The sequence below is a fragment of the Parus major genome, chromosome 3 (genome assembly GCF_001522545.3).
Source record: "Parus major isolate Abel chromosome 3, Parus_major1.1, whole genome shotgun sequence".
Taxonomy (NCBI): domain Eukaryota; kingdom Metazoa; phylum Chordata; class Aves; order Passeriformes; family Paridae; genus Parus; species Parus major.
This window is the reverse complement of record NC_031770.1, coordinates 58,924,140-58,945,947: the sequence shown is the minus strand read 5'-3', so window position 1 is coordinate 58,945,947 and position 21,808 is coordinate 58,924,140. Positions and strand designations below refer to the sequence as shown.

Here is a 21,808-nt window from a genome sequence, read left to right as displayed (position 1 = left end):
TCTCTTTGAATTGATTTCCTAGCAGTCTACACTGCAGAGCAAGAGAAAAGGAAAGCGAGTCATTTTGCCCATCTTCCTCTCCAGATGCATTGCAGCTTTACTCAAACATAAACTTACATTGCCACCAAACCAAAGCAATCTGACCCCTTTATGCAGCCACATGGAGAATTCAGCTGTGGTAAAATTAACGTTTTTACTTTTGCCAGCTAATCTTTAGCCTATTCAGCTTGCCTATGAAGTTTACTGTATAGCTACATAACTGCTGGCAGAAAAGTCAGGAGCAGTGGCAGGCATGGGGCTGGAGAGGAACAGTCTTATTCTGACAAAGATGATAGTTTATGAGCTTCTTTAAAAATTGTGAAACGACACATTTAGCATCCATTTGAAGTTGAATTGCATTGCCCTCCCTTCAGGCAGCCTAGGGAAATAGTTTAATTCAGTTAATTTAGTTCACTTTAGTTACACTTGGCTGAAACGATGATAAATTAGTTTTACCTCTTGTCAGTTGTTCGTAGGTCATTTCATATGATGAAAAAATTGGACTCTCAAAGGTATTGTAATTTTCCATTAGAACAACTGATTTGTATGAAGTGAACCAAAAGGTGGCAGTCCAAATGGCTGTTGTTTAGGTAGGTGGGACTGGAAGTATGATTCTCTGAAATCATACTGAAAGCAGGGACAGCAAATGCTTTTAATTTACATTCTTTTTCATATAGTGCTGCCAAACACTGAATTGCAATAGCTCTGATAAATAGCTTACTAAAATGAAGCAGTATGCTTATTGTGGTTTAAAAGAAGGTACTCTCACCCACTTGTTTTTGTGATCATAACAAACTTATAGGCAGTATAAGAATGGATTGAAGCGAGTATAAGAAGCAAGTTTTCTTAGGAAATTTGACTTATGTTTTTTTTTTTCAGTTTAGGACTTTGCTTTCACGTTGTCACTGTTGTGTAAGGTTTACCTTATGTACTGACATAAGTGCACAAAGTGAGGATTGCTTGGCCCAGCTGCTCCATGGAGCCTACTTTATGAACGAGCTCATCTTTCTTATGTATAAGTGTGTGGTGATGGAGAGAAACAAAACAACCCACGCATACTTCTGATGAGTGCCTGAAAAAACAGTACAGCTCATTGACATATGACAGTGGTCTGGGACAGTGACAGCTCACTGTAGAAGTACACAACCAAGGAGCAGTGGAGCAACTGCTGGGAAACTGGCTTGACTCTGGCTTATCTTTTGGCCCATCTCTTAAAAAACCCTAAGAACATAATAATTTTAGCATGGCTTAACATGATAGTTCTAATGGTAAGTTTTCTATGCTCAGTTTTTCTTCATTTCCAAGTGTGAAGTCAAAAACAATTTAAATAAAAAGACAGAATACGGTTGCTAAATTATAAATCTTTTAATTGAAGGAACATATTTTGAAACAAGCAGAAATTATTAGTCTGGAAGTAAACATATGTATGTAGGAGGTTTCTGTGTCTGATGAAATCTTGGGAAAGAAGATGGCCATTTGTATTATGGAATATGGCTCAATATGCAATTTTACTATGAACTGTTCTGTATTGATCTAGCTGTTTAATTTTCGAGCTTTTCCTACATAAAGTGGTTCTGAGTAAGATTCATATATCATATTTCCATTCTAATTATAGGGAAAGAGTTGTCTAATGGATTCAGCTGCATCCAGTGTAAGAGGCAGATGACATTCAGTAATTTTGACATTATAAAAATGAGGTACAAAATGATATTACAGAGTACTTCAAACTGCATGAAAGGCAGTCTGAAAGCTGTCCAAAAATTTGTTCCAGGAAGTCATTGAGCTTGTAAAAATAGCTTTAACATTTCTAGGGTATACTTTGAAGCTGCAAACATCAGTCAGCCTGAGGCTAATAAAAGAAAACATAGATTTTGTTTGATTTTTCAGTCTAAGTAGTAATGATAATGTCTGGAGGAAAGATGGAGAATACTCATTTGTCAAGACCCCTGGGCATTGTCTGTCTATTTTTCTCATCCCTGGCCTCTAATTTCTTTCAGTTTAGGTAATACCCATCATAAACTTCAACTTTTGTGTATTTGCCAGTCGACAAATCCACTTTTATGCTGTCTCACAAGCCTAGAACTTTCTCTTGCCCACAGCATCCATGTGTCCTTTCAAGTTACTGTTAAATCCCTTCTTGTAGCCACTTCTTCAAAGAGCTTCATGGATATTAATAGCATTACATTATCTTGTACTTTCCTGTGCTCTCAGGAAAACATTTTTCTTTATTTCTTTTTTTCCCTTCCACTTACTCAGATTTCATTCTATTTTCATTATTTTTGAAGAAGGAAATATTGTGTTAATTTTATGTTCATAAGTTACCTTAGCCAGTAAAATGTCACACTTTCTGTACATCAAATTCTACGAAACTGGGGGTATCTGTAGTCCCAGCAAGCCCAATGTCTTGAGCCTGTGATGTTTAATACGTCCATGCCACGACAAAGCTGTGTGAGAACTCTGATGCCCATGAGAACATGTGTAGACGCACACCCACACATAAGTTTGTTAAGTTTAAAACTGCAGTCTCTCTCTCTCTGTGTGCTCTTCACTTCTGACCCAGGTTTTCATTGTTTTTTTCTTGATGGGAATTGCCAGGTATGAAAGAGGATTTTGGAAAGATAAATGGAACAGATATTGAACAAAGCTATTTCGCACAAAATGAAGAAGACAGGCAGGCCGGTGGTTCTGTTCAGCAGGGTAAAGTGCAGGTGCCCAGCTGTCCCATCCAATTCCCACACATTCACAGCACTGTGCTGTGATGCCTGGGTTCACAGTCCTGTGATCAGAGGCACATTGGTAAACCTCTGCTCTGATACTAAGCTCTTACCAGAGGGACACTTGGATAGATGCAGATCATGAGCACAGATCCTAATTGCAGAGTGTGAGATAGGACTGCATGGCCCAAGATGCAATTGCAGGAAAAAAAATGGAGTTTTCAGAAGGGAAAAAAAGAGTGCTATGCACAAGACTGGGTCAGAACATCACATAGTAGTGTAAACCTTGGTCTGGTAAGATTTACCCTTTGCTGTAACACCAACATCAATAGGTCCCCAAATTGTGCTGTTCAGAGAATAGATACAGGAGCCAGAAAGCTTAGTGGGGATTCAGTTTAAATTTAGAAATGTCTCCCACAGACAAAATTTAAAATAATACAAGTTGGTCAGCTGTACTTGTGTTCTTTGCTTCACAATGTGATGCTGTTTCTTCCTGGTGTCAGAAAAAGGACTGTTGAACTATCAAGTAAAGAAGGTATATATTTAAATGAGCATACATTGTTTTGATAAGGGCTGATTAAATTTATATGATAGAATTGATAATTTTTCCCCTCTTCTGATTTTAGTTTGATTGTATGAGTGAACTAGACCTACACCTAGCAAAAAATTGGAAGCTGTACTTGCAAAGAAAAAAAAAGCTTAAGGTTTTGCAGTTTTTCTGTTTTTCAGCAATGGAAATACTCTATTTGCCAGTATTATATTTATCACAGATTTTACCATTTTTTTCAATTTTATCTAAACCTTTTTCAAACAAATTTTTCATGTTGAAAGTATTTAATCTAAAAAAAATGATGGAACACAACTCAAAAGTTACGCTGAAATTTATTTCTAAGAAATTAAACATTATATTGGGCAGAGGAGTTGCAAAATAATAAACTAGCTAAGTGTTGTAGAGTTGTTTTGGCATGGACTGTAAACAGATGAAATTATGAAAAAGTACATTAAAAGTAGGAAATTACCTGAGAAGGCAAGAGTGAAGCATTAAAACCCAAGCAAAAATCATCAACACACCTGATAGGTTCTCTAATGCTGGCATATAAATCCAGTGCCAAAACTTACAGCTTTCACTTCCAGATTTCCTCTGGTCTGACTGGGAGATTAAAAACAGTATTCTGTGGTGAATTCTATTATCTGTATTTGGGTAAATTGAGAATTCTGTTACATACTCAGAGTTTTCCTGAAGTTTCCCACACTTCCAGTGAGAGCGACTCCTGAACAGTGCTAATGTTGAGTTTCTAGTTTGATAGCAAAATAAGACAACATGAACAGCTTTCTAATTTCCATTATTTAACTGATATTAACTGTAAATATTTCACATTAAATACTATATTAATTTTCACATGAAATAATATACACCTCTGAAGAAATAATATGTACCTTTGAAATTAAGTAGAAATCTCCCTGCCATTTAGTACTCGTCATCTTTTTTCTTTCATGTGAAGGAGCCATGACTAAAATTACATCTGAAAGCACATTTTAAGCATGATATTATGTAATATTTTTGTATTGATACACTTTTCTCCTTCTGTCAGAGACCATGAAAAAGATATTTCAAGAAAAGGGGATCATGGCAGGTGAAGACAGAGCTTTTAAACCACATCTGACCTTCATGAAATTGTCAAAATCAACAGAGCTACGTAAGGAGGTGAGCTCACATTTCTCATAGCTCAGCAGCAATCTACAAAGTTTAATTTGGAGATGGGCAGTGTTGTTTTTGCTGTAGCATCATATTTGCTACTTTGTAACCAGCTGAAAAGGTAAGACTTTAACACTTAGTTTTTAAAGAAAAAATTAACGTATCTACAATATAAACAGTCCTGTACTGTAATTTACCCCTCTTGATATGCTCAGTGCAGTAGTATCAGGGTTTGTTTTCTGTTGGGAAATCAGGCAAGACCAAAGGATAAAAGTAAAATAATAAAAAATTTAAAAAAAAATAAAAATAATAAACTCATGTTCAGAGTTGCAGAACTCCCATTAGGGGTAGATTGTATGCATGCAATTTTTTTTTTCTGAATTTTGTTACTGTATAGGAGAAAATGAACAAATAAATTTCTGGAATTTCTGTTTGGATTATGCATAGTAGACAGACTGTTAGTTCTCTCTATTGAATATGCTTTGGTGAATTTCAGAGTAATGAGGAAAAACTATATTAATTTATATATATAATATATCCTGTATTCTCTCTTGAAAGTTATTTCTTGCCTAGTAATTAGATTTTTGACAAAATACACAAATACATGAAAATAGGATATAATTGGGATTAAAATATATAGAAACTATACTAGTGTACCTATTTTTTGTTTCAAACTAATTTAACTGTAGTACTTATTATATTTAATGCAAGGTATATGTCCATACATGTTTTTACTAACATTATATAGAATATTTTATGTGATTTTTTAACAATGACTAGGAAAATAAATTTCAGGAAAAAATATTTTAAATAGGAATTATAGTACATAAAACTAATCTTTTGATACTTCCTTAATAGTGGGCATTAAAAAAATCCTTAAAAGTTTAATTGGAAATATCTCTAAAGATGCTAAAGGTGCATGTTTTAATGAAGTAGTATTTTGAAATCAGTAGAAAGAAGGTAGTGAGATTTGAGATACATCAAGAAAATTTGAGGACAAGCGTACCCGCTCTAAAATAGAACTAAGGACTTATCCACAGGATGTAGGTGGTATTTGATACGAAATTTGTAAACTCACAGAAGCTTTTGCTTGAAATGACAGTTGGGTTTTTAAAATGCTAGTTTCAGTCCACTTCTAGAATATCTGCTGTTCAGTGATTTAACTAGTTAAAACATCTGAGACAATCAGGGTGGGGTTTTTGCTGTTCTGTATTTTTACTTTTTTTTGGCTGGTTGGTTGTTTCATTTACATTTATCTACCTTCCATGAAATATTAGCCAGGATACATCCTTTCTGTGTTCTGATATTCACTGCTGCTGACAGAACCAGGTCAGTGTCATTCCAAATCATCTTCCTGAGCCCTCCATAATGTTGGATAATGCATGTGATCTACTGTATAGAAAGATATTATGTGTTAAAAATCTGTACATTTTTCTCTGTCAATTCAGTGTCAGGCATGTGCATCAGTCTTTACTATATTTTTTTCTTTTATTGTATTCCTGCATTTAGTTAGTTTCATGCATTTACAGAAAACAGTAAATAAAAATATGTACCATAAAAGGAATAATTATTTTGCAGTACATTTTCATACAATGTCTAATTGCATTTTCAAATCATGCAACAATATGAAAAGGAAGAGAAGGGAGGTGGATGAAGCTTACATAAGTGAGCTTATAGAAGAGCAAATAGTACTGAAGTGGTTGAGTACAGTTCTCAGCCATTGCTTTATAATGATATTGATTTATTTTTTAAATGTAAGCTTCCTTATTTAAAACAATATGCTTTTAAGTCACTCTCCTCTTAATGGCATCTGAATTCCACCAAAGTTATATTTTGGGAAAAAAAAAATCTGTTTTTAAATTACATTATATTTTATATAATATATATATAATATTTTATATTAATTATATTAATTTTAATTAATATAATTGCAGGCATTTTGAAATGCATATATTCTGAAGAGACTTTAACTTCCCTAAAGTTAAAATTTATATTTACAAAGCAAAAAGTTTGAGAATTCAAAACTAGTAAAGATCTTAAGAAATCAGGTTTTCAGTTTGAAGGCACATCACTGAGCACATCTAAAAAACTTGGAAACAGATATTAATAAAGGATGAAAGTATGAAATAAAGTGGATTGGAAAAGAACTATCTGGTTTACTGTACCCCCTTCAGCTTCTCAGATTAAAGGACTTATTTACCTACTTAGAAGTGGGACCAGCTCGTTCCTCTTGCTTAGGTGGACATTTTTCAGTTTAGATGTGCTACTGAAAACTTCCCAAAAAAAAAGAGGTATCATGTGCTCCTAGATGTCCTTGTGGAAGGAGACAAAGGAATATAATTTACCTGAATATGTTCAGCTATTTCCAGCATTATTTGCATGATAAGAATCCTGGGTTAATATTGTTACCTTCTATGCAAAGAACCTAATGAAGCACAATAAAATAAGCAACTGGAATTTTGCATTTGAAGATAATGTTTCTGTTCCTTCTTCCCATGCTTGGCTCCTAAGGTGCAACCAGTCAATCACAAGTCCTGTATTTTCCATTTGTCCAGATTCCTGTTTATTTCAGGGTGTGTTGTGATGTACTTCATAAATGCAGTATGACGTTTGAAGGTCCTTTGATAACTAGTACTGCCAGAAATGCAAATGCTGTGAAATGAATTTCATAAGTAGATGACTGACAGCTAAATTGCTCTGATGACATCTGCTTAATTAGTGCAGTGTATCTCTAGCCTAGACAGTGGTTGACAACAAAAAACTGGCAAAATTATAAAATATGAATCTTTTGTATATGATATTCTTTCGTATGGTGTATCTTTGAGATGCTGCATGTATAGTTAGTAAAACAGAATATATTATTGAGAAAACCGTTTGTATTTGCAACACTTCTGAGTAGTTTCAATGCCTGATTCACTGTTGCCAGTCACTTCAATGGTATCATCATGATACCAGATATTATGCAGGCAGTATTATTATGATTGCACTGGAAATAGCATTAAATGCACAATTCAGTAATTTACTCTTGTATTTTTTAATGTAAATTATGTTGAATTTCTGTCACTTGCCAGTTTTATACAGAAATAACTTAAGGTACTTATTTGGTAATAATAATAGTTTCCTTCATCAAGGAAGAAATTCCAAAACAAACCCAAAGCAGTGTCTCCAATTTCAGATCTTTTAGAGGTATGCTGATACTCATCTTTTTGCTATGTTCAGCCAGATATACCAGGTAACATGTTTAATACTGATAATTACGAAGGGATTTAATTTTTTTTAATGTAAATTTTCTCTCAGTTTGTGACATTAATATTTTCGGCTTCTTGAAATTACATATAGATGAGAGATGTAGTATGTCTTTTATTTGCCATAATGTAAATGGTTAGATCAAGTTCTGGCAGACAATAAGCTATCTAATGTCTCTTCTGTCTTATTTACATGGGGAATCTCAGGTACTTGTCTGGCTACAGGAAAGGTTATTGCTTTGATGGTATTTAGATATGGCTCTTGCATCATTAATCTGTTAATGAATTTTTTTGCATATGTGTACATAAAATACTGTGTTCAGTAAAGATCCTTTTCATGACAAGAGAAGTGAAAGGGAATCCTCCCTTTGTGGTATTAATCCTCAAATGTTAATAACTGAAAATAGAATAGAAAATGTGAATTTCTCTCTTACATTCCTATAATTTTGCCTTAATTTATACCCACGTGGCATAGACACATAGTACGTTTAATACAGCTGTATTATACAGGACCTTAAAGAGAACAGTTCTTAGTAAAACCAAGGCACTTTATTTATCACTGAATCTGACCACCAGCATTCTTTTTTTAATAACTCCTGGGATTTCTTGCATTTGGATAGAAAAGCTGATAAAAGAAAAGCCATAGAGCCATTAAATCCCTTTGCATTGTCACTTATCAGCCTCTATGTCAGTGGTTTGTACTTTGACAACTGTTAGTTGTTGGTACAAGAGTCTGAGCCACATACTTACTTGGAATCTTTGATGCTGATCCTAAAATGGCTAAAACCGTCACTTTGGCACAATATGAAACAATAAACAAATTCTTTTAATAGTCTTCTAAGACCAGAAGAAATGTATTGTGATTTTTCTACAGTATATTTTTTTAATCTGAAGTTCCAACAATAGGGACAGAAAATACACAAACCGGGTAACCCAGTAGCTGGAAGAGGTTCTTAAAATTCTTCCTCTTCATACACTTATATGATACACCATATAGCAGGGATATGTAAGTACTTGGTTTAAACAAGAATAAGGAAGGACATAACTGCAGATAGTTTGTTACAAGCTAAATGTCCTGTGAGGTGTCACAGTGATCATTCTTTGAAGTACCAGACTCTCCATGGTAGATATGATGCACTCTAAGCATTTACACATACCCTTGCTACAGGACTGAGGCTGCAGAAGGCAACACCTCTTTAGACATGAATTCTTCTAAGTCTACTTGGGGATCGTCAAGGTCTATGCTAAGAAACTTTTCCACAACAGACTTGCATTTTTCCATCCTATCACCTTTTGAAGGATGATCAAGACGTTTGATAGGCTTTCCATTGCGGATCAGTTCTGATACTTCCACTCCTCTTTCAATAATTTTGGCTGGCATTCCTGCTAATGCAGCAATATTGGCAGCATGACTAATAGTGGACAAGCCCTCTTTGATCTGATAGAAAAATATCAACTCCTCTCCATCCTGATGGGTCTCCATGGTCAGGTACTCCAGAAGAGGTGTGTCAGGCAGGAGTTCTAGTTGCATCAAACTGTGAAAATTAGTAGAGACAAAGACCTGTGGACACTGTGTTCCTTGTCTGATCCAGTACCTCAGGACAGCAGCCAGAAGGGACAGGCCATCCACTGTGTTGGTCCCTTTACCAAACTCATCAATAAGTACTAGGGACCTCTCTGTGGCATTGTTTACAGCCTTGGCAACCTGGTTAAGATCAATCATGAACGTGGAGAGCCCTACAGAAACTGATTCCCTACTGTGGATTCTTGTGTAAATCCCATCAATTACTCCAATCTCTGCCTCTGCTGCAGGGACGTAACTGCCGATTAGAGCCATGAACACTATAAGACCTACTTGCTTTAGGTAAACGCTCTTTCCAGAAGAGTTGGGCCCTGTGATGATCTTTATTCGTCTGGTAGCCTCGCCGCTGTTGACAGGGTTGGCCACAAAAGTCTTTGCACATAGTTCCATGAGTGGATGTCTTCCATCCTTGATGTGGAAGCCGTGGCGGTGAGTAAAGCGAGGTCGGCAATAGGCATTTTCCCGGGCCATCGCTGCCAAGGCTAGCAGCACATCAAGGTGTGCAGTGTACTCAATCACACTGTTAAGTACTTCAGACTTCTCCAGGATCCGTGTTTGCAGCTGGTGCATGATGAGTGTTTCCTGGTCTCTGATCTCAGAGTGCAGGTCACCCAGCAGACTGTCTAGCTCCTTGGTCCGGGCACTTCTGTATTGCAGTTTATTGTCTGACATGAACATGAAGTCCAAGCCTTCAATTTCGAAGTCAGTCTTATCCACCATATTTGGTAGGCGTGGAATGGACAGGAGGAACCCAATCAAAGGAATGTAGATCACAGAACAAGAGGGAATATGACTGTCCAAAGTCTCCAGTTCTTTTTGTGCCACTTCTGTAAGGAAGCCTGGCAGTCCCATCAGCTTTCTTTTCTTCTCATCAATTGTGGAATCTACATTGGGTCTAACAGTGAAACGGTTCTCTGAAAGGCTGCCTTCAAAGTCTACCACTTTGCTAATTAGGTTAGCAATATAGTGCAGATCATCAGTGAAGACAGATGAAATAGTCTGAAAAAGTTCAATAGTGCTGGGCAGAGAACGACACGTGTCTCTAAGGCACACTGCATTGTATGCCGTCTTATACAGTGCTTGCCAGTCACTAACTTTTGTGTTGGAAAGAGTCATCCTCTTTAAAATAAGAGGCACATTTTTAATATTCTTGAGGCAGTTTTGAAGAGTAAGGACTGTTTCATGGTTCTGAGCCAGAAGGAAGAAGTTGATAACATCCAGCCGTTTGTTCAGCTCTGTCAGGTTCCGGGTAGGTCGTGTGAGCCACAGCCTCAGCAGTTTTTCTCCCCATTTGCATCTGCAACGATTTAAAATTCCATATAAGCTGAATCCTTCTTTTAGTCCACTGGACAGCTTGTACACAGAAGGATGGATATCACTTTTAAATATCTGCAGGACACAGTAAGTGTCTTGGTCCATATTCACAGTATCTGACAGCACAAATTTTTTAAAGGCCAAAATAGGAACTGCTATACTGCTGTCTTCGAGTTCAACTCCAACCCTTCTTCTGTCTAGAAACTTAAGGAGGCCCCCTAAGGCTCGTATCATGAGTGGACTCTCAAAAGGGATGACTGAGGACAAATAGAGAATTTTCTCAGTGGCAGTCATATGAGATGGGATAAAAGGAAATTGCCTAGACAGGATCCGTTGCTTGCTGACTTCTAGACCAAAATCTATGTTAGGAAACAGGACAATTTCTGGTTTTCGTATGTCTTTATCACCAGCAGTAGCTGTTAGGTTGGTCAGGAATTTGGCAATATTCTGATCCTGTTTTGCACTGGTCACTATGCATTGAGGGTTAAGTTCCCCAATCACTTTTTGTAGTAGCTTGAGGTCTTCATTATCAGGTGTCTCAGGCATGAAGTAGACTGAGCAGTCTTCTGTATCATAGTAAGTAATTGCCAGCTGCCCTGCATACCACAAAACAGACATATGTGTCTCCGAGTGCTCTTGCTCCTCTCGTTCCTCTTGCTCAGACCCAAGCGACGGTGGCAAGGCACAGCTCGTGGCTGATGTGGCACTCATTCTGTTGGCAAAAGGTATTTTTATTCACAACTCATCCAAAACGTCCTGAGAAGCAACTTTAATTGACAATTGGAGGTTGACACTCACTCTTCCACCTCTGGAGAGCCTAAGATGCTGCCAGGAATTACCTATAAATGTTCAAGTGAAAAGATGCAGCCAGTAACTACAGCCACTGTCAGCGTCCAAGGAAGGTGTAACAGAGCTAACTACCAGCATTAGTTTTACAGTTTTTCGTCGTGTCCTTTTAAGTATCTATGTACGCCCAAGTACCCATAAATACAGTAACATGCATGGACATGTATACCCATGTACAAAATCATCCTCCCTCAGAGGTTTGTGATGCGCACCTGTGCTGACCATGGTTTCTCTCAGCAGTGTGGCCTCATGGCTTGGCCATCATTTCAGGGCCGCAGCCCCATATTTATGCTGCACCATCACACAGCACCAGTTTCTGTACAAGCTCGTAATGGATCAGACATATCAGTCCCTATCAGCAACTCGCTTCCACTCCTCTCCCGTTTCTTTGCTCGCTACTCACCCTTCTCACCACAGACGGGCAGTTCGGCTCAGCTGCTGCGCCTCCCCGCATCCCAAAAGCGTTGTGCTCTCTTCTTTCCCTTCCCCTCCGGGCGGGAGCTCGGCGCTCCGTCTGCAGCGCCCCTCACGGGACCCGGACCCGCCTCTGCAGCCGGGCCGCGCCCACAGCGGCCATGGCCCGGCTGGCGGCTCGGCCGCCCCACAAGGAGCGACCCTCGGGCCGCCTGCGGGCCCCGCCTGGCTGGAGCACCGCAGTGGTGTGCTGGGTTGTGGGGTCTGGACACGGAGCCCGGAGATACTTGCGGCTCTGCTATCTGCGCTGTCACCACTGGAGCCTTCCTGCCCCTGGGGCCGAGGCTGGCTGTGGCAGTAGCCACGGGGACTGCATGGGCTTCAACTGCTGGGATAGGGGGCTGTGCCTTCGCAGAGACACGGGGAGAAAAGGCAGACACTGCAGGGCTGCCAGAAGCATTCTCCCCGGTGCTCTGGCAGTCCTGCAAGAGCTGCTCGTGCTGTGCCTCTCCAGGCCCACGTTACACTGCCACATCCTTTACAGACATCACCCCATTACAGTGCTTCCTCGAGAGGCAGATGTCTTCCTCCTCCCCTTCCAGCACTAAACACTTCCAAGTGGCCTCTCAAATAGTCTTGTTTCTCACCCTTCTCCACTATAGCTTATCTTTATTATCAGCATCTCTACTATTCCCGTGTGGCAACAACTTTTCTCTTGCATCTCTACTGCTCCAAACCCTTTCAGTTAAGAAATGAGCCGTGACCTTCTCATGCACCTCCATTGCTTCACCCTTTCACATCTCACTGCAGCAGCACTCCAGAAACTATTCCAGTTACTAAAAATACTATAGATTTCCCATGGCTGCTTTTCCAAATACCTTTCAGTAGTGCATCGCAAGCACAACTTAATTCCTGAGCATTTGACATTTTGATTCACACCTTACCAACCCGTCTTTGACAAGCAACATCCCAACCTCTTGTAAATGTTATATTTTTTTATTGGAGCAAGGAGTTGTGATTTTTGTCTTTTCTTCATTTCATTCTAGAAGTACTCAAGTCTTCACATTTTGACAAGTGTTCTCCTGGCTGAAAACATAGTTTTTTATTACTAATTGATGTCTACCTGTATTTCCAAGAACTGTCAGCCAAAAAGCAAGGAATAATGATTTAATGTCAGAATAGCCTTAGTACATAAGGACTAGTCTAGCCATAGAATATAACATTTTAAATTACTACTGTGAGAACAGAATAACTGTAGACTTCGACGGAGATGTAGACTCCCAGATTTCCATTTTCTGAAATGAAAAGCATGCACCACTAGATGTCATCATTCCAGTGATTAAGGAAATGAAAGGACATTGGACCTTTGCTGAAGCAGACATTTCACACTGATGAGCTGCCGAGAAACCACCGGGACTTTGCAGTGGTTGGGGCTGTAAAGCTGAGGGTCCAGGATGTTGACAGGTTCACTGTGCAAACATGGGGGGTGTGCAGAGAGTGAGGTTAGGGAGGAACACAAAAGAGGAGTGAATGATGTGGGCTGCAAAAGGGGCCAGTCCTGTTTAAAATGAGGCTGGTGGGCACACTTGTCCAACTGATTGCTGGGGGCAAATCTCTGTATCCTCCCCAAACTGTGTGTGTGGGGAGTGCAGGTGTTCACCGCCAAACCTCAAGCTGGCCCAGCCAGCAAGTGGGAGACCCATGGACTCAGTAAGAGGCCAGCAATCTGGGCAGGGGTGCTGTGGGGACAGAAGGGCCATGATGGTGCTCCAGGAATGCGCAAACGTGAACATGGAGAGAAAGTCATGTGCATCCTACACTGTTGACCTTCTGTCCCTGCCAGGAGCGACCTGCACTTGTATCTCCTGTGAGCCCCATGTGCGGGTGCTGGTGAAGGCAGTGGCATCCATGTAGCCAGCCGTGTCTGTGTCCTTTGAGCATGGGTATGTGTCTCTGGGAGGTGAAAGCAGCAGGTCCATCCATTGAAGACTGAGGCTCCCTCACACTGGGCTGCATTCCAGCAGCCAGGCCGTAGGGACCACTGGGCTTGAGCTGCTAGAGGCTCCTAATATTCCTTAGCATAGAGCAATGATACTTAAATAGCAAACAGCATTATTGGGAGATAGATTGAAGGAGAAAATACTGAATTTCTACAGAGATCATTTATTTTTATTGACAATGCAGTGGAACAAGGACCCCTAAACTCTTAAAGTAACTACTGAAATATTTTCTGATAATAGCTTCATAAAATATTTATTGTGTTCTGTTTCATATATATAAAAATGCATGATTCCAATATTATAATCCCAGTAAGTTTTTAGATATACTGAGATTAAAAATCTAGCGCTGGTAAAATACAACAATTTTTTCCTGTGTGCTGATTTAATGACTCAGAAAACTGCCCTTGATGACCATTTGAGATGCTTCTTTGTAGCAGCATGCCCAGTGATGACAGCAAGAATAATTTCCAGTTATGTGTTCCATGGACACTGTTGCAAACCATTGGAAGTTAAAGCAGTTATATATCTATTGTGTATATCTATTTGTTTCCTACACACTGAAAAGGAAGTGGTGGAAAGGAGGAATAATGACACTTTCATTTTATTGTTAACTTCTGCAGTAGACAGTGCTTCCCTAAAAGAGAAGACTTGGAACATGATTATTTCTGTATTCTTTTTGCATCTTGAAGTAGTTTTCCATACTAACTGTACTTACGGTTAAAATGAAAACTATTGAAATTAAATATAGAAATTCAGTCTCCAAGTAGAATGCCTAACTGAATTTTATGTTGATTTTTAAAGGTGAAAAAAATTGACTCTAGTCTGTATGAAGATTTCAAAAACCATTATTTTGGAGATGAAGTCTTGCATCGCTTTGATCTTTGCTCCATGTTCAAAAAAAAGCAACCAAATGGTTACTACTACTGTGAGTCCTCTATTGTTTTTGGTAAGTACATCTTAATTTTTTTCTGGTCAGTTGCGTTTCTGAGTTATATGTGCAAAAAGCCATTTGTTCTGGAATGTGTGTTAGGCAATTATTGTAAGATTCATGGAGTCTGACAGAAGTCTCTCCCTTAGTCTTGGCTCGGTAGGAACTCTATGCAGTGGTTCTCACTGACAGCTAAAGTTTATGTTCAATTATCCATCTCCAGAATCCCATTCCATTTCTCATCCTAAAATGAGTGTTTAAGTTAAGTGAGATGTATCACTCCCCAGAGCTGCTCATCTCTCTGTTGACTTTAAGTACAGCCTGTGTGACTAAGTCATATTAGACACAGTACTTATAGATGATTAAAGCTAAGTGAAATGTCTCTGGTTTGGCAGAGATGTGACCTTATTTGGTCTACATTCATGTACAGAGAGAATTTCAGTGGCAGATTTGATAATAACTCTTCAGAATACTGTTAGACTTTAAACATTGTACAGACACCTTGCTAAATTATTACAATGCTAGAAATCACAGTTGTGTTTTCCTGCTTTGCCTGATCAGAAATACCACTGTTAGAAGTTAGTGCTGGTTTCAGGACTATATTTAGGATTTTGTTGACAATTTGTTTTCTCCCTTGTGGTGACTTCTTTGTGCTGCAGCATTGCTGCTGGAAGTGCTTACTGGCTTTAAGGATTGTTCTGAGGACTTCTAATTAATACTTAAACAATACTTGAAACATGCCAGGCACTTCACAGATTCTAATTGTGTTAATATTTTGTTTGTGCTTAGGGTCACCTTCATTTAGCTTAGCTAAATTGTTATCAAAAAAATCAGAAGCAGTACAGAGGAAAAAAGGTATAGGATGTGGCACAACTATTGCAAAATCCAGATCAGTCAAAATCAAAATGAGATATATTTATTTATCGATATATCTGTCTTATCCTATTTATTACCTTGCGTTATGTATATATGTATGCAATAGTTTTATCTTTGTGTATATAACTATATATATAATATCTTCTGTACATGTTTGTGTATTTAAATATTTTTATATGCATCCAAATGCTTCAGAGAAAGAGAAATTACAAGATCATTTAACGTGGTGTAACATTTTTGATCTGGGTGAAATTGAGGCTCTGCTATTTACCAATATTCTTCAGACTATTCTGGAATATGATTAAGGAATTTAGTACATAACTCATTACAAAAAAAGAATCTGCTTAGTGATATATTTGGTAGATATATTTTTCCCAAACATTTGTTTAAATCTGCCTTGTTGAACTTGTCTTATGACATCTCAGATTGCTGAAACGAGACAGTCTTTCAGCAGTCTTTTGAATGTGAGTCCCATTAAATGGTTTACAACAGCAGTCAATCAACCAGTATTCAAAGCAAGAATCAGATGCTTGTTTGGCTTTAACTCAATCCCAGTATGACCATGCGTAAAGAATTTATGTGTCGTTTTCACAGTCCAAACAGAATTCTGCCTTGAATTATTTTTACATGAGCACTGCATCTGGCTTTCTCTAGCCATAAAGAGAATGGATGTTCTTCACTGATATTAGATTAAGAAAAAGTGCTGTACAATCCCCATTTTTCTTAGTTTTAAATGGATTTAGATGCATCTTGATGAAATATGTGCATTTAATTTCTTGGTTTTGTACATGTTAATATATATTTATTTAAAGCTGACAAGTGAAGAAAAACACTATACTGGAATAAAATTTAAATGTCTTATTTTTTAATTTCAGAGAAGGAGAAATTGTATTTTAATGAATTTTTAAAAAATCCTTTTGAAGTGTTTTAAAATGTGATTTGAATAGTGGTTTTAGTAATTATAGGTAGCTAGGGCATTAAAATAAGGGAGTTAATGTAGTTCTATTAATACGTCAGAAATAGTGAAATTTAAAAACTACTTAATACAGACAAAACACTGTATCCAGATCTAGTTCTTCCTGCATGCACATGTACACAAGCAGTTATATTTTCCTTGAAGTACACAGAAATTACAGAAACAGAATTTACTTGTTACATAGAGTTCAGTCAGAGTTGAGTATTTTGCATTTAATAAGATAAAAAAATCTGGAATGGCGTCAGAATTAATGTTAGAAATCCATTCACAATGGATTTACTACATTACTGCGATGTCCTGGCAGCCGTGTCCTGGCTAAACTGTCCTGGGGACATCAGGCACAGCATGGCCAGCTGGGCAAGGGAGGGGATTGTCCTGCTCTGCTCTGAGCTGGGGTAACCTCACCTCCAGTGCTGTGGACTGTTTTGGGTGACACAATGTAAAAAAGACATTGAGCTGTTAGAGGGTGTCCAAAGGAGGGCAACAAAGATGGTGAAGGGCCTTGAGAGGCAGCTGTATGAGGAGCAGCTGAGGTCACTTTGTCTATTCAGCCTGGAGAAGAGGAGATTGAGGGGAGACCCCATTGCAGTTGGAGCTTCCTTGTAAGGGGAAGCAGAGGGGCAGGTACTGATCTCTTCACTCTGGTGACCAGTGGCAGGACTCAAGGAAATGGCATGAAACTGAGGTGGGGGAGGTTTAGGTTGGGCGTTAGAAAGAGGTTCTTCACCCAGAGGGCAGTTGGGCACTAGAACAGGCTCCCCAGGGAAGTCACAGCCAGACAGAGTTCCAGAACTGTTTGGAGAATGCTCTCAGGCACAGGGTGTCACTCTTGGGCTGTTCTATGCAGGGCCAGGAGTTGGACTCAATGATCCTGATGGGTCCCTTCCAACTCAGCGTATTCTATGATTCTATGGCTAATAAGTGTCACAACATATATCAGCTGCACATTTGTTTAAAAGTGTGTTTAAAAAGAGGGGAACCAAATGAGATTGATATGAATAAAAGGCAGATGTACAATACTTGCTGAACTGCATCACTATGCACTGCGGGTAATCAGGCTTTGACAGGATGTTACAGAGCATCATCCACTAACTTTAGCAGAGCCTACATCTACAGCAGAAGCTTTCTCTGTCTGTGTGCCAGCCCCACAGGGTATGTGTTCAGGAGTTAAAAATTGATGTGATAGTGAAGGTAATGTTGAAGCTTCATCTTCAAAGCAGAGTTCAGTTTTCTACTTAAAGCTAACAAAACAGCAAGGCAACCAAGCGTCCTTCTTTGGACCACCCACCTCATGACAGCTGTTGTATGTCACCACAAATCCCAAAGTAGAGAGTGAGTGCTGGGATGAGTTAAGCTTTTCAATATATACTCCTTCACCTGAATGATTGAGTTTTTGATATCTTGGTAAAGATGTTCAGTAGATCCTCTGACTGTCAGAAGGAACATTATGTAAATCTTTTGTCAGATATACCTTTAGTATTGTCACTTAAATATTTTCAGGATCCATTAATGAAGATTTTTGTAGACTTGTTTCAAAGAAAATTGGTTTGCAGTATTATAATGTAAAATGAGATTATATGCACATTAAAGAAAGTTATCACATGCCAAGCTGTTTTCTGTGATGTTTCTTCTGAGTGGATTGTAAGAAGTTTATACATCTGCCTTCCCCTGTGCTATCTCTGAGGTGGAGGAACTTCAAGAAGTCTGTTGCTTGGTGGAAACCACACAGCAGGTTACTGTTACTTTCTGCACAGCCAGAATTCATATTTCTGAAATGTGGTTCAACCTGGAGGTTAAAGTACTCTTACAGTCCCCCTCAGTCCTTGCAATCAAGCAGTAGCAATATGGAAAATAAAGTATCAGACTGTAAATGTCTGCTTTATCTGCATAAAAGCATAATAATGTAGTAAAAGGTAATGCTTCTTTCTGTTCAAGTAATACCTCAAAGAGATGCCTTTTGAAGTAGCAGAACACTAGTGGATCCATATGCTTTTTGCTTTTCAGTGGATCTATGTACAAGTTTGATGTCTAGTCTGACCTTGTCACCAAGGTCATTCTGCAGTCTCTGAGATGGGAGACACCTGCATAAAGTTGCTCTTCCAATCCTAAAAAGGAGTGTCTAAGACAGGCAGTATCTAAAAAGTGTCTATGATAGCCAAGCTGTGAGTATAAAATACATTGCTTTAGCAGGTGTTAATATTTGTTAATTAGCTAGCTCACTAATTTCATATATGTGTCTATATATAAAAACGTAAGTTTTCAACATGTTGCTGAAAAATTCATTCTTGCCAATTGCTGGTGTTAGGCTATTTAAACGATTTAAGTAACATTTTTGTAGTTTTAATAAACTTGATAAGGCTTTCATGATGCTGTTTATGCTTCTGCATTACATAGTAAAATGCTAGCCATGGGCAGCTGCTAAACACCCATGTCTCAAACAAAGAATAAGATGTTTCTGATGGTAAGTTGTATATGAGCCCTCCAGACTGAAGATAAATTTGTCAGCAATAGATTTGGGAATACCCACAGGGAAGAAAGAATTACAGAAGGAAAAACAGGAGAAAGACTCATCTGTACCTGAAAGATAAAATAGATATGATAATTTCACTCTACGAACTCTGAACAATACTGAGAAGAAGCAGAAGACTGAAAATAAAGGAACTGGAAATCAAGTGATAGTTGGATAGATTGTCAACATCCCTCAGTCTGCTCTTGATAAAAATGAACTTACAGTGTCAACAAAAAAGACAGTAGCATTTTGCCTTCATCATCAAGGATGAAGACGTTTCACATATAGTATGCAATATGAAATTTTGCCAGTTTGTCTGAAAGCTTTTTATAGTGTCACTATCTTAAATGAAAGAAAGATTGTCATTTGTCTCCTGTAGATGCTCTCCCGCTTTTCTCTTTACTGGTGGTTTGACCTCAATGTGGTTGATTTTATTTGTATGGCAATCGAGCATTTTCTCACACTGGGAACAGCAATGGTAAATAGGCAAATGCTGCTTTAATTGTCCATATTCTACATCCAGCAAGATTACACATATTATGTGTTGGTTTCTTTTCACCTTCCTTCTTAATTGCATGACAGTGATTAACTTTTTGTAAAATAATGATACATTCTTTAGTTTTACCTGTTATATGCCTTTCTTTCCTCTTGCAATTTCAAAATACCCTTAGGTTTGTTTCTTTCTCTTCTTAATTTTCTTTCCTTGATAGTCTATTTGTAGCCTAGCTTCTACTTTCTCCACCCTATTAGCTTGTGAGTAACTGTTTTTGAGATTATTGCATATTTGTGGCAATTCTCCCAAATTTTAATTAACTATATGGTAGTCATAGTGCATCTGGATAAAAATGTCTTGGGTGGTTTTCCAGGGGCTGTTTCTTAACACTTGAATTAGTATTAGTTTAATAATTAATTGAATAAGTCTTAACACTTAGTAATTAGATCATGGCTTGTGTTGAGTTTATCTAGAACTGCTGCAGTCTTGTGCATGCAGAGTGCTGAATAAGTATTTGCCTAAATAAAAAGCAATAGATATTACATGCTAATCAGTAAAGTCTTTCCCTAAAGCACTGTTTCTCAGCTGAGTCATGTGGTAGAATATTGACTTAGAAAGATGGTTCTTTCAAACATGGGAGAGAAAAATTCACATATTGGTTATTAAGCTAAAAGCCAGGCTCTTTATGGACACTGACTACAAAGTAGCAATCCTGGGGTTTCTTACACACATCAAATACTTATCAATTTCCTAATGACAACAGCGTGGTGCCCTTTGGATTCCTTTTCATTACTCCTGCATTAGAACTTGATGGATGGGTTCTAGCGATGTATCTCATCTTGTATTGCTACACTGGGCTGTTGCTTCTGTATTTGGTAATTTTCTGCTTTTGAAACACTGATCATTAGTATCGCGTTTTTCAGAATGAGATAGCATTTTTGTATTAGTTTTGTAAGACCAGTTACAACCTAGAAGCTCTATGGCTTCTTACTGTGTCTGGATAAGGAGAAGAGGCTAATTAAGAGGGAGGTAACTAATATGGTTTGAAAATGGAAGTTTTCATTTCAGAATAATATTTCATTGTTCTGAGGTAAATTCTAATGTTTGAGCTTTAATGTTGGCAAACATGTCACAAACTCTTCATGAGACAGTGCACAGGGAGCTTCAAAGACAGGAACATGATGTTTAGAATTCAATCATTTATCTCCTCTTACTGAAACAAGCAAAAACCCTTCTCATTACATTCTGTAATAATGAGATTTGTTTTTTGCATTTGATTATGAGATGTAATTTATTGTACAGTATTTTTGCTACACTCTTTTTAAAATATCTTAATGCATTTCTGTTCAAAAGACTATTTTCCTTTGTTTGTCAACAAAAAAGTATTTGAAGTAGTGATGTGTTTTTGTTCCAGAGCTCTTATCAGTAGTTGAAAATAAGTCAAAATAAGGTTTTCAAAAATACATGCAAACAATGGGATAAAACTGATAAAGTAAATGTAACAGGATGCACAAAATCCTATTTGATGTCAGTAAGACTGTGATTCATAATTGAAAATTTAGTTGAGTATATAAAACGGCGGAATTGATTTTTCACAACATAGTATGCCATAAAAATACAATTTAATAACATCCAGCAGGGTTTTAGTGTCTTAAGTATTTATGCTTTAAAGATATTTTCCTCAGCAGACTTTGGTGTTCAAACAACTAATTTATTTTTAAATTTAATATATTAAAAATACATTGAAAATGCTTAAAACATTTAATAGTTCAATATACCTTAATTGCAAAAAAGTAAACAGACAGGTGGTGTGGAGTAAATGAAATATGTAATTTTTTTTATTGAATGGATCAGTAAATATATAATATTCTTTCATTGAATGGTTCAGTGGAAGATAATTTATTTATATTCTTAAAATTTTCCTAGCTTGCAAGGTGCTTTTGTTGATACATATTATTTGTATAGTGTTGACATCAACACTCTACAAGTAATATGTTTGATTTACCATAATCAAATTAAGCTCTTTCTGCAGTGTATGAGGAGTCTTTTTCAGTAGTTTGAAGGACCTGGAATGAAAGGACAACCAGTTTTCCACTGTCCAAATGTCATCATTTTTTTAGTCATTTCTGGTTAGTGTAGAGCTCTTACACAGTGTATTGCATGATTCCATAGAGAC

At 37.7% G+C, this 21,808-nt stretch overlaps 2 protein-coding genes across 5 annotated transcripts in view; one reads left to right on the top strand and one right to left on the bottom strand.

Annotated features, from left to right (window-relative positions):
* AKAP7 (A-kinase anchoring protein 7) overlaps positions 1 to 21,808 on the top strand; it is an 81,105-nt gene that overhangs the window by 17,305 nt on the left and 41,992 nt on the right. For all 4 annotated transcript variants that reach the window (XR_001520503.1, XM_015622077.1, XM_015622076.1 and 1 more), the window contains exons 6-7: positions 4,346 to 4,458; positions 14,652 to 14,796. Coding sequence is in view for 3 of the 4 variants with exons in the window: in XM_015622077.1 (XP_015477563.1) it covers positions 4,346 to 4,458; positions 14,652 to 14,796 (258 nt within the window). In the remaining variant the exon portion in view is untranslated. The remainder of the gene's footprint in view (positions 1 to 4,345; positions 4,459 to 14,651; positions 14,797 to 21,808) is intronic.
* On the bottom strand, positions 8,178 to 11,928 carry MSH5 (mutS homolog 5). Its single transcript, XM_015622074.3, has 2 exons — positions 11,840 to 11,928; positions 8,178 to 11,302 (listed from the first exon to the last, which is right to left on the bottom strand). Exon 2 carries the CDS (start codon positions 11,299 to 11,301, stop codon positions 8,857 to 8,859), a length of 2,445 nt encoding a protein of 814 aa, XP_015477560.1. The 5' UTR covers position 11,302; positions 11,840 to 11,928; the 3' UTR covers positions 8,178 to 8,856.

Coding starts and splice junctions, on each gene's coding strand:
- MSH5 (XM_015622074.3), bottom strand. CDS start 11,301: ATGAGTGCCACATCAGCCACGAGCTGTGCCTTGCCACCGTCGCTTGGG.